A 13,724-nucleotide genomic window follows, 5' to 3' on the forward strand; every position below is an offset into this window, starting at 1 on the left:
CGTAACCAACAAACGTTCCCAGCATACTCCCTCTCAACCTGAAATCCAGGGGGTGGATCCATATATATGGTCTCAAGTAAATCTCCATTAAGAAATGCATTCTTGACATCTAAGTGATGCAAAGGCCAAGAATGAGCAGCAACCAAGGAGACAAATAGTCACACAGACGTTGACTTTGCCACAGGAGCAAAGGTAGCACCAAAGTCTTTGCCCGAAATCTGAGTGAAGCCTTTCGCCACCAACTGAGCCTTATACCGATCAATAGAACCATCAGCTAAGTACTTCACACTTAAGACCCATTTGCAGCTAACCGTTTTCTCCCCAGCACGTAAAGCAACAAGTTCCCATGTATTATTATGCTCTAAAGCATCCATTCTTGCTGTCATAGTAGACACCCAATTGGGATCCTGGAGGGCCTCTGACACTGATTGAGGAATCTAAACGGACCCAATCTTGTCTAGGAAGGATATATATGCACTTGAAAGACTATCATAGGAGACATATTGGGAAATAGGGTAGTTAGTGCTACTAGAGAAACCATACCAATTAGGAGGGTGACGAACACAGATAGGATAACGGGATGTATGCTCGAGAATGGTAGGAGCAACAGGAGAAGGAGAGTTACCTGGACCTAATTCGAAAGATGATTCGGGCAGGGGAGGTTGAGTGCGATGGCGACGAGAGTAGACCTGCAAAGGCGGAGGGGAACCCCACATGGGTGGAGAAGGAGATTCCAAGACAACGTGATCTTCAAAGATAGGAACAGGATGGGCAATAGGAGAGATCCCCTTCTCCAGACCACAAGAGAGAGAATCCTGTAACACAAAATTAGTACTATAAAAAGGAACAATTTTATGAAATGTCACATCAAGAGAATGGTAAATATGTTTGGCCACAGGATCATAACAACGATAGCCCTTTGACATAACAGAATACCCCAAGAAAATACCCCTAATAAATTTATCATCAAGTTTATGACGAGAAGGACTACGGTTATGAACAAAACAAGTACATCCGAAAACACGAGGCAGAAGGTGAAACAATGTATAATCAGGCTAAAGAATCTGAAGTGGGGCCTTACCACCCAAAACTCGACTGGGAGTACGATTAATCAGAAAAGCAGCTGTAAGAACAACCATATGCCAATAGAATTTAGGCACATGCATACCACTCAAAAGACATCGGACCATAGACATAAGATGACGGTTTTTGCGTTCAACCACGCCATTTTGTTAAGGAGTGTAGGGGCAAGTGAGTTGATGTAAAATTCCCTTTTTATTAAGTTCAGTCCAGAATTCATTCGAAACATATTCACGCCCATTATCAGAACTAATATTACAGACAACAACGTTATACTGGGTTTTGATCATTTGAAGAAACTGGGTAAATAAAAAAAGCACTTCAGATTTCTTTTTCAATAAATAAACCCAAGTACAACGAGAATAATCATCAATAAATGTCACATAATATCGATGCCCAGAAAAAACAGTAATTGGGGAAGGGCCTAAACATCAGAGTGGATAAGATCAAACATACTAGGAGCACAACTCATATTAGAAATATAGCTAGTTTTAGTATGTTTAGAAAGTCATAAACTTCACATTGAAACTTATGGTCCTTACATGCTTTATTTAACGAAGAAAACAATAAACGTAAATACTAAAAGTTTACATGCCCCAAACGGGCATGCCATAGACTAAAAGTGCATAAAGAAACATCATAAGCACTAGAAACCGGTAGGACAGAAGCTTGAAGACTCATTCCTGGTGGTTCCCCAAAGTAGTAGACTAAAAGTGTGAAAAGAAACATCATAAGCACTAGAAACAGGTAGGACAGAAGCTTGAAGACCCATTCCTGGTAGTTCCCCAAAGTAGTAAAGCCCATCACGCTCATAACCCCTGCTAAAAATCCTTTTCGAACGAAGGTCCTGCAAAAGACAATGATCTGGTAAGAATATCACAGCACATTGAAGGTTTTTTGCAAGCCGGCTAACAGATAAAAGGTTAAAGGCAAATTTAGGTACATGAATGATAGATGAAAGAGCAATATCAGGAGATAGACAAACATCACCCTTATAGTGAATGTAAGATGTAGAGCCATCCGCAAGACACACAGATTGGGTAACGGGTATGAAATTGGAAGAAAAAACTGATAACTCATCAATTATGTGATCAAAGTGATTTGGTAAAACTGGAGTACTCAATTTGAGAACCTGACTATCATTATATACAAGTGGGAATTTACAAATATGGAAAGAGAATAAAAATCAAATCGAGAATAAAAATCAAATCCCTAAACATAAGCCTATAATGAAGACCCAATAAATCTGCCACAATCGAGTCAACCTATAGATATGATTTCCGACAAATTAGATAAAAGAACCTTCAATGACCTAGGTTTGATCATTAGAACGCTCAAATTGATGTTTGAATATGTGTTTCAAAAATTTAGCTCATCGATTGAAAGATTGATGGATCAATCAGAGTTTTATAACCAAAAATTGTTGGAGAAATAGTGAGCTTCAAGTGAAGCTTCCATTGCTAGAAATCATTGTAGTAAGCTTTGATCAAACCAGGTTAACATATCCTTTGAACACGACTGAAACAATTTCACTCAATCGAACTATGCATTGATCTATTGATTGTGGAAACTCTCTCAAATCAGAATTTTAAGTGGCTTCACTTTCCTATTTCACGTAAGACTCCTATATTGGCTATAAATGAAGGGCCATAGTCGTTCTGGGATATCTTTTTAATTCTCTATACACTATTGATATGTTTTATATTTTTGGAGAGAGCTTTGAAGAATCAATTTAGAGTCTTCATGAATACCAATCAAAGCAAGGAGCAGAGTAGTGACTATTAAACAAAGCATGAACATGGTAAAATCATGAAGAACAAGAATTTGAACTATAATGGAGAGCAAATTCTATGTCCTAATTGGGCCTAAGAAACATTTTATTTCCACTCTTACCTATTGCGTTTGCTTTCTTAATTCTTTCTTCATTATCAGTTGTGGGTTTTTCTCTATGGTTTGGAGTAAAACAACAAGAAGTTGGTATTAGGTGGATTTATAATGAATAATGTAACTGTTCTAAATGTAAGCTAAAAATTACCTAGAAAGGAAAGGAAGAAAAAATGAAGAAAAAAAAAAAGGGAGGAAGCTTTGGCAATTGCAATTATTACGGGATCTACAGAGGATAGTGTTATCAAATTCTCTTTGGAATTTTGCTTTGTGTTTTTAGTATATTTCTTTACTCCTTTTGCTTGTCACTTGATGGATCATTCTTCAGTCCACTGATTATCATGAACTTAGAGACCTTACAAAATTTGGTCATGGCAGTGAGCAAGAGTTACATATGGGCTTATGCTTCATTCCAGTTTGCAATTGTGATCCTGTTCGCTCACATTTTTTATACTGTAGTAAGCGGGGTTTCTTCCTTCTTTTACTATGGTACTTGATTATTATAATTCTTTTCACCATTAAAAATGGGAGACTTCTTATGCAGTTGCTAAAATATGCAGCTCAATGTAAACCCAATTCTCTCCGTGCTACTTTCCTCATTTACTGGTTTTGGGATTGCAATCAGCACAAATTCACTTCTCATTGAGTACTTGAGATGGAGAGCAAGCCGAGATCTACAATCTCCCCATCAGCATGTTAGTGGTGGAGTGCAGCGTCAGCAGCAACAACAGCAACGAGCCCACTACCATCACCCTAACCAGTTTCAGCGGCAGCAGCGACAACAAGAAGGACGAGAACAACAACAACAATCAATTGGAAGTTCGATGGTGGGACCTACAGACGGTACTGAACTGCAAGAAAGCAGGATCCAGAATACATAATCCAGGAAGATGAGACAATCTATAACATTCTTTACAGGTAGTTTCAGATTTTAGCTCGGTGCATACTTCAAAACTTTCATGCATAAGCGTTGATCAATAAGTTTCAAGTCCATATGAGCTCAAGTATGTATCTGTTGTGGATTTTTATGAAGTTTGCAAGGTCATAAAAGAAGAAGTTTTGGGTTTTGGCTTTACTCAAACTGAGAGCCGAGACCTATGTTTATATACAAGAATAGGGTACAAAGAAAGGAAATCAAATCAAAGAAAAATAGGAAATATGCCAAAATTTGCATGATCCCATGATTACGGGGATCTCATCTACGTGATCCCATGATAATAGGGATCTTACATAAAACACCTAATAAAAGGCTGAAAACAGTTAATAAAAATAAAAATAATAATAATACAGATATTTCAACACTCCCCCTCAAGCTGGAGTGAAGATATCAATCAAGCCCAACTTGGTAATCGAGGAATGAAGAAAAGATGGACCAACGGATTTGGTGAACACATTTGCGCATTGATTAGAGGACCGAACAAAGCATGGCTTGATAATTCCTAAATGAACCTTCTCTCTGATAAAATGAATGTCCACCTCTATATGTTTAGCCCTCTCATGAAGAACAGAATCTGAAGCAAGCATGATGGATGACTTATTATCAGAAAACAAGTCTGAGGACTGTTTTTCACTTAGACCTAGTTCCTCCAAGAAAGATCGAAGCCAGAGAATCTCACAAGTACCCTAGCCATGGCATGATACTCAGCCTCTGCTGAAGATCTCGAAACTACAGGTTGCTTCTTACGTTTCTAGGATATAAGATGATCTTCATAGAAAGTACAGAAGCCAAATGTGGAACATTTGTCAGTCTTGTACCCAACATAGTGTGCATCATTGAAACAGGATAGCCCAACCTGCCTGCTAGAAGAATAGAATAATCCAAGTCTAGGACAGGACTTAAGATATCAAAAAATATGATATACCGGATCCATATAAGTTGTACGAGGAGCGTGCATAAACTGACTCACAACACTAATAGCAAAAGCCAAATTAGGACGAGTGTTGGTAAGATAAATCAATCTTCCTACCAAGCGCTAATACTGCGAGGGATCAGAAAGGAGATCTCCAGACTTAGCCGAGATCTTTATATTAGGATCTGTAGGAGTGGAAGTAGGTTTACACCCAAGCATACCCGTGTCTCGAAGAAGATCCAAGACATACTTCTTTTGCGATAAAGAGATACCCTGCTACCAAAGGACCAATTGGCCCAACGATATCACCACTTCCTTCCCAAAGGGGAGGTCGAGGGTTCGAACCTCGGTGGAGGTAGGGTGTGTGTGTTATTGCTTTAACTTCCAAAAAAAAAAAGAGATACCCTGCTTTGAATTAGCAATCTCAATTCCCAAGAAATATCTGAGCTGCCCAAGGTCTTTCACATCAAAAGCTTTAGCCAATTGAAGCTTTACTTGAGCAATCCCAGGGATGCCATTGCCAGTAATGATGATATCATCAACATAGACAAGAAGAATGATAGAATGGCATCTAACAAACTCCATGGATAGAATTACATCACTGAAGCGGCTAAACCAAGTTCTCGGAGATTGTTTTAACCTATACAAAGACTTTTACAATCGACAGACATTTCCAGCATACTCTCTCTCAACCCAAAAATCGGGTGGAGGATCCATATAAATAGTCTCAAGAAGAACATCGTTAAGGAAAGCATTCTTCGCATCAAGCTAATGAAGAGGCCAATTGTGAGAGGCAGCCAGGGAGACCAGCAAACTAACTGAGGTCAATTTAGCCACTGGAGTGAAGGTATCATTAAAGTCTTTACCAGGAATCTGAGTAAACCCTTTGGCCACCAAACGGGCCTTATACCGATCAATAGAGTTATTGGCCAGATATTTAACATTAAATACCCATTTGCAGCCAAAAGTCTTCTCACCAAGAGGGAGAGATACGAGCTCCCGTGTTTCATTTTGCTGCAAAGCATCCAATTCTACCACCATACCAGACATCCAATTGGGATTCCGGAGAGCCTCAGAGGCATTTCTGGGAATGGAAGTGGAATCAAGTTTGCTTAAAAAGGCTCGGTAAGATCCTAAAAGACCATCATAAGAGATATACTGCGAAATAGGATGATCAGTACTACAAGTGAATCCAAATCGAGCAGGGGTTTGAGGTCCCGAGTGGGATACCGAGTCTCAAGAAATGTAAAGGAGAGAGAGGAGATGTACCTAAACCTGTATCTAAGGAGGATGAAGGCAGTGGAGGCAGAGCACGAAGGCGACGAGAATAGACCAGCAAAGGGGGTAAGGAAACCACAAGAGAAGACTCTTCTTGAAAAATAGGAAGAGGACGAGTAAGAGGAAAAGCCTCTTGATCGGGAGTAGAAGTTTCCTGCAAGATAGTGTTAGAACCATAAAAAGGGGTATGCTCATGAAAGGTGACCTCAAGAGAGTGATACATGTGTTTGTGTACAGGATCATAATACCGGTAACCTTTTGACATTGAAGAGTATCCTAAAAAGATACATTTAATGGCCTTGTCATCAAGTTTAGTACGAGAAGGGCTACGATTCTGAACAAAACATGTACATTCAAACTCCTGAGGCATGATGGAAAAAAGAGTAATGTCAAGCTGAAGCACTTATAAGGGGGCCTTACCATTTAATACTCTACTAGGGGTACGATTAATGAGAAAAGTAGCTGTAAGAACCGTCATGTGCCAGTATGACTTTGGCACATTCATACCATTTAAAAGAAATCGAACAACTGACATTAGTTGGCAGTTTTTACGCTCTGCCACACCATTCTGTTCAGGGGTATATGGACAAGTAAGTTGATGAAGAATACCATGTTGGTTAAGTTGAGACCGAAACTCATTGGAAACATATTCACGACCATTGTCAGACCTAATATTCCTAACAACAGTTTTATACTGAGTTTTGATTATTTGGAGGAATTGAGTGAACAAGGGAAAAACTTCAGATTTCTTTTTAAGTAAATATACCCATGTGCAACTGGAATAATCATCAATGAATGTGACATAATAACGATGCCCTGAAAAAGCAATAACAGGAGAAGGACCCCCAACATCAAAATGTATGACATCAAACATACTAGGTGCACGATGCATATGAGAAACATAACTGGTTCTAGTATGTTTAGAAAGCTCACAAATCTCACATTGAAACTTATTATCCTTACAAGCCATTATTAATGAAGGAAAAAGCAGACATAAATACTGAAAGTTTACATGCCTAAGGCGAGCATACCATAAATTTAAAGTCTGAAAAGAAAAATCATACGATCTAGAAACTAGAAAACAGAGGCTTGAAGCAAGTGGAGGAGGTGTTGGTGGAGGATCCCTAAAGTAGTAGAGGCTATCGTGCTCATATCCCTTGCCAAAAATCCTCTTCGAACATAAGTCCTGTAAAATACAGTAATGAGGAAAGAAAATCACTGCATAGTCTAGTGATTTGGAAAGTTTGCCAACAGATAGAAAATTAAATGCAAAATTAGGAACATGAAGAATAGATGGCAAAATAATATCAGGGGATAAATGAACATCTCCTTTACTACGAATAATGGTGGTTGACCCATCAACTAGACTAATAGCTTGATTAACATGGGTAACGGGAGTAGAAAATAATGACAACCCACAGTCATGTAATCATTGGCCCCGAAATTTAGAATCTAAGTAGGTTTTCCCGCTTTAACATGAAAAGCAAAAGGAGTACCTATAGCTATAGTAGTCGTGGTAATAGAAGAGCCAGCCCTGGTAGATAAAGTTCCAAACTGTTTCTGAAGCTAACCAACCTGGGACTGTAACTGATTGAAGTCCTGAAAAGATGGTCTGGGAGGAATTGAAGCAGGAGGGACAACAATATGTGGAGTAGTATACTCACCAATAGTATCGGCTACTGCGGCAATGCGGTCACGGCCAGAAGGACGATTGCGAGAAAATTTTTGCTTTAGCTTCGGATGAAGCTTAAAGCTACGATCCTTTACATGACACGTGGCTCCACAATGTTAACAAATAACTTTTCTCTCTGAAAGTCTAGAATCAGCAGCAAAAGCCATCTGATTAACCGGAGTCTCTGGTAAAGCTACTCGCTGAGAGATCTGGCGTCTATGCTCCTCTTGGTCAATAATAACGAAGATATCATATAAATTAGGCATAGGAGAGGTGTTTATGATTTGAGTTCTAAGAGCATCATACTCAGATTGTAAATCCATTAAAAACTGATAAGTATGTTGGCGGTCCAGTCTCTTGACCAAAAGAGTTGCAGCTTCTTCAGAGAAATCGGAGAGAGGTTCATAGACTGGAGGTACCCAAAATACTCTGATACTGACAACTTGAGTCTCTCCTGAGATGCATGAGCAATCTCGTGATAGAGTTCAAAGATACGAGCGTCGTTGCGGGAATGGGCATACATCTTGTTAAGGGCTTACCACAGACGAAAAACGAAAGTGTGAAACATGAACATATTATAGATACACTCCTCCATTGAGTTGAAGATCTAACCCAGAATGGTGCACTTATGTCCTATGCAATATATTTAGTATCCGCCTTTTCCGGTTCCTTGACTAGACCCGAAAGCCAACCAGTTTTCCATTTCCCTCCAATATAGAGTTGAAGAGAACAGGACCAAGATACGAAGTTGCGCCCATTCAAGAGCACACTAGTAACACGCTATGCTGGAGTTTATGTGTCGAAGATAAAGTATGCTAGACTGAGGATAAAGTATCATTTTGGCTACTAGAATTAGTTATAGTACCAAAATAAGGCTGGTCCACACATCAAAGTAGGAGGAAAGAGAAAAAAATAAGGCCAGAAAAATCGGTGCTTTCCTCCAAATATGCTGCCGAACAAACACTAGGCAGCCCACAAAGAAAAAAACACTAGAAGAACCCTTAGTTCATAAAAAACCTAAGGGAATTCTCCTAAAAAAGGAGTAAAATAACAGAGGGTTACACGAGGGGTTCGGCGCAAGGGCTGGGAGGAAATGGAGGTGCGTCGGAGGTGAGGGAAAATGGAGAGAGGGAGAGAGAAGGTGGCGGAGTTGGGGAGGAGGATGGGGAGGCGAACGTTTTTGTTTTGCTCTGATACCAAAAAAAAGTTTTGGGTTTTGGTTTACTCAAACCGAGAGCTATATTTATATACAAGAATAGAGTATAAAGAAAGGAAACAAAATCAAAGAAAAACCGGAAATATGCCAAAATTTACGTGATCCCATGATTATGGGGATCTTATTTACGTGATCCCATTATTACGGGGATGTTATCTATGTGATCTCATGATAATAGGGATCTTACATAAAACACCTAATAAAAGGCTGAAAACAGCTAATAAATAATAATAATAATAATACAGATATTTCAACAGTCATAATCCGTTCCGGCATCTGAAGCAGTTTATTCTAAGGCTTTCTTAAGATATGAGGCTTTAACCAGTTGTTTGATGACCATTTGTCATGGATTTGAGATACCAGACATGATGTCATTTAAAAGTTTACATTTCATGCACTAATGTTAAACGATCTGCTCAACCATTATAGGGAATTCTAGTTATATACTGATGTTGGCTGAAGATCAAGATGTTCTGATATAAGAAAATAAAGTGGGGCCATAAAAGGCATATTAATAGTTAGGATTATCCTTTTAAATGGGAAAATTTTCATACATCAAATTGCAAGGAATGCAGAATTCTTATTATCCAAAAAATTGGTAGCCCATCCAAGCAGGGGTGGACCATATCTCTTGGATCTTCTTCTATTAGCTATAGCATATTGATAAGAGTGGGCCTCAACAACCTGTTGACTGTGTGTCGTGTAAAAGTCTTAACTATATTTTGGTGGGTCAATAACCACACAAATGAGTTTTTATGGTTTATGCTAGTTGTGATGGCATCGTTTAGATTGAGAAAACTAGAGCAGGTGTAAGGGCTACACTCAAGGTTTAGACAGAAACTCTAGAATCAAGAGGGTTTAAGGTAAGTATGACTAAAACTGAATTTCTGAAATGTAACTTTCATGAAAAATAGAATTACAAACCCCCACATGGTAGCTGAGTTGGTGTAAGGCCTCTGGGCATGAGCTAGAGGTTTTTTTTCAACTCCTAAGATTATCAAGCCTCCAACCTGAGCTTACTTGATACCCGTGGTTTTTGGGTGATTGCGGGTATGAAAAAGATTTAGTTCTAGTAGCCAAAATAAATTTACAAGTAGGAATGCAGTAAAGATCAAGGGTCAAGAGCTACTGAAAAGAGAACTTTTTTTTTTTTTTTACTTAGGCTCAATTATGCATGGCGAGGAAGAAACTGGAGACAACGTTAATATTTGATTAAAGCAGGATGAGTACTTCTGGCACCTTGTGTGATTGACGTATGCCCTTAAAATTAGCGCGTGGTTTCGAATGAGAGTGGAATGACAAAACAAAATTCATGTAACTGACTTTAAAAATTGGAAAAATATTTGAGTTGAGTTGAGTTGGATTTTCTCTCTTTTGTTGCTTTTATTATGTTTTATATGAAGAAAGATGGTAGAGTGTATTTGAGTTATAGAATTTTAATTGAACAAAACTCTGTGTTTGAATTATTTAAACTTTTATGTTAAACAAATATTCAAAATACTCTATGGATTTCCTAAGATGGTTCATGAAAAAGAATGGTATTTAGGCAAAAATATATCATGCACATCATAATTAATATTAGGGTAAAGTGCAAAAAAACCCCCTGAACTTTTAGCCAATTGCACAAAACCCCCCTTGAATTAACAAATGCCCCCTGAACTATGATAAAGTTGCATTTAAGGACAGCATGTGAGGCCTCAGGCACCGGAAAAAAAGGATTACAATTTTATCCTTTAGTAGCACTACGCCGTATTGGTGCTATCTTAACCTCAGTTGCTTTAACAATCCAATAGAAATTTGACAACGCATCACTACCTTATCACCTTATCATTCCATTGCAACATTACACTACTAATTTTTTCGCCAAACATGACCTTACACGAGGCTTTGCCTCTCTACGCTCTATTTTTTCCATAGGCCAATTGCAATCTCCAGCAGCTGGTTTGGGTCTTCAAAGATGCTCACGGTTTAGTCAACTGGGTTTGTTGTATCAGTTTGTGGTTCACTGGAATGAGATTGCGATTGTGTCGTTAATGCATAGAGCTTCTCGCCCGCGGTCATGGAGTTTAAGGTTGGTCTCTCACCTGTTTGCTGCTCGTTGATGCTTAGAGTTTCTCGTTGGGGCCGGCAATCATGGAGTCTGATGTTGGGCTCTCATGCTACTCGCAATTCAACCATGCACTATCTTCTCAATTAAATCACACATAGGCAAACCCAATGGAACCCCAAAACGCACTGAATCGAGCCACTGCCAGCACCCACCACTTCTGCAACCACCATTACCGCCACCATAACGCCATCCAATCGAGCCACAAACTTCTGAACTCAACCAATTACTCAATCCAACCTTACAACCCACTGCCACCACTATCATTGCTGAAGCAATGAACAACAAAATTTTGAAAATTCAAATAATTCATACTGATCCAAATCAATTCAAATAATTCAAATTGAACCGTCCCAACCACTGCCATCCATCAGTACCGGTTTCCTTCTCAACATTAATTCATTGATTTTGGTTTTTGCCTTGGATCTCTACAGAGTACACAATTGGGGAAGATACATGTGTGTATATATAATATATATATATGTACTACTGTATATAAGGGTAGGATTGTCATTTTTAATTTATGGCATAAGTCACGTGACTTTTTAAAGGCTAAAATTTAACGGAACAGTGTCATCTGGGTTTTTTTGCAACAATTGAATTAGTTTAGGGGGTTTTCTGTTTAAAAAAAAAAAAAAAGTTTTAAGGGGTTTTTTTGGGAGAGAGTAAAGTTCAGGGGTTTTTTTTTTGGCACTTTAGTCTTAATATTCTGCTTGCTTTAATGACTACATTATCAAAAAAAAAATCATGGAAAAATATATTGTGCACGTCAGATTTGATAATTATGCTTAATTTATTTTAGATCATTGATATTTCTCTTCCTGCAGATCAAAGCATTGTTGCTCTGAGGGATTGATTTTGTATGTCGGAAACTTTCTTGAAGATTAACCAGCAACTAGACAAAAGAAGGAAATGAGGAACGCGAAAATAGCACAAGGTGAATAAAATTGTACTTTAACATCCCCATCTATGATGAATTTGATAAATGCGAAGTGAAATTATAGGTGAACTGCAAGACAAAATCTTCATGATGTGAGCCATATATGATGATCATCTTTTAAGGCCAAAATTCAAGAATGCCCAGAGGGCTACTTAATTGTTAGAACTAGCTGAAGGTGTGCTATCTTGTTGTGTGTTAGCTGTTTATTTTTGCTGCACTTCTATGTCATATTTTGCATATTTTCTGTGGAATCATATATATATATATATTCTTTGTGCTGGAAGAACCTTACTGGTGGTATCAATTCTTTTCTTCTGTTTTTTTTTTTTTTTAAGAGAGATAATATTATGTGTATGAGTTGTCAAACGTGTTCCAAAATTATCCTATTTCCTTTTGCATAAAGGCACAATCTCGCCCAAATTAATATCTAAGATATAAATACATATTTTCTTATTAGTTATATTTTTTCTTTTTCTGTATTTTTTTATGATAATTTAAAATTTTAACATTTTTGTTATTATGATTGTTAATTTTTTTACTATAAAAAAATATAAAATAAAAAGTTTTACAAGATTTATCTTAAATTTTTTTAAGTTCGAAATTTTTTTTTAAAAAAAAAAAATATCCAGGGACGGGTTTAAATTCCGATGCCAGGCACCCTGAATTGGGTTTGAAAAAACATAAAATAAAATTATTGGTGGAATCAAGAACCGATCCAATAATTATGAATTGGGTGGGCTAATATTTGAATGGACTAATACTAATAATAATTTGTTTTTTTGAACTGAACTAAAATTGGGTATAGTAATAAAAATTAAAAAAAAATTAGTGGGCTTAGTGTCACGGGCCTAGAGATTTGGCGCAGCGGCACGGCCCGTGCGGCACCAAGGCGTTACTTCAGCTCGCGCAAGCGCCCTGGTCAGCCACCACGACCTGCCCTCCCAAGGATACATGCTGACTGGTTTCGGCCTGCCATGGCCTCGTCAGGGGAACGGCTCCAGCTCCCGACCAGTTTGTGCAGGGATGGCCAACTCCCTTCTTCATAGTCAAGTCCAAGACTAGCGACAAGCACCTCGAACTGAACCGAGTCGACCTGCCTGAACTCTGAAGAGGTACCATCCTGTGGTCCTGCACGCCCCTTCCCTGGAACCATTCCCAGTCAATGAATGTTCTTAGCCAACCAGCATGCGTATCTTCTATGCTCATGGCGTCGTTAGGAATCGGATCGTGACATTCTCCCCCACCCAAATCCTGCGACGCCCTCGTCGCAGTGCGGCGCTGACTCCGCTGCGTCCAACATTCCAAAGCCTGTCTCCTCCAAGTTGTATGCTCGCCTGCCCACCATCGCTTCCTTGTACAACCCCTGGCTGCACTCCCCCAATGATAGGGTTTCGGGCTAAAGGGACGCCCACTTCTTCGGGACGCAACCCCACGTTATGCCGCCTCCGCGACACCCCGAGCAAACAAGCGCCCTCCGGCTGACTTGATACCCGCCCTTCACAACGGTTTGCACGCCTCTTGAACTTGCAAGAACTTTGGTGCGCGCGGCCCTCCGGCCATCCGATGCGCGCGGCCCTCCGGCTTAAAGGACGCGTCTTCATGGGGAGATGGAGGCTCTCCTCCAACAGCATTGATTACCTACCGACGCTTTTTCAGTGCACCGTCTTCATTCTCAAGACCCCCGGATCGACAAGGGG

General features: G+C 39.1%; 1 protein-coding gene across 6 annotated transcripts in view; it reads left to right on the forward strand.

Annotated features, from left to right (window-relative positions):
• LOC132311147 (uncharacterized) overlaps positions 1-12,313 on the forward strand; it is a 40,379-nt gene extending 28,066 nt beyond the window's left edge. For 5 of the 6 annotated variants that reach the window (XM_059808902.1, XM_059808903.1, XM_059808901.1 and 2 more), the window contains 3 exons: positions 3,343-3,422; positions 3,525-3,882; positions 11,915-12,313. In XM_059808902.1, coding sequence (XP_059664885.1) covers positions 3,343-3,422; positions 3,525-3,845 — 401 coding nt within the window. In that variant the 3' untranslated portion in view covers positions 3,846-3,882; positions 11,915-12,313. Of the gene's footprint in view, positions 1-3,342; positions 3,423-3,524; positions 3,883-11,914 lie in introns of those variants that run through there. The other variant, XM_059808906.1, reaches the window with a different exon arrangement.
• The last annotated feature ends 1,411 nt before the right edge of the window (positions 12,314-13,724 follow it).

The sequence above is a fragment of the Cornus florida genome, unplaced genomic scaffold, assembly GCF_030987335.1.
Source record: "Cornus florida cultivar Cherokee Brave unplaced genomic scaffold, ASM3098733v1 CherokeeBrave_3.0.0_Hap2_Chr06, whole genome shotgun sequence".
Classification (NCBI taxonomy): domain Eukaryota; kingdom Viridiplantae; phylum Streptophyta; class Magnoliopsida; order Cornales; family Cornaceae; genus Cornus; species Cornus florida.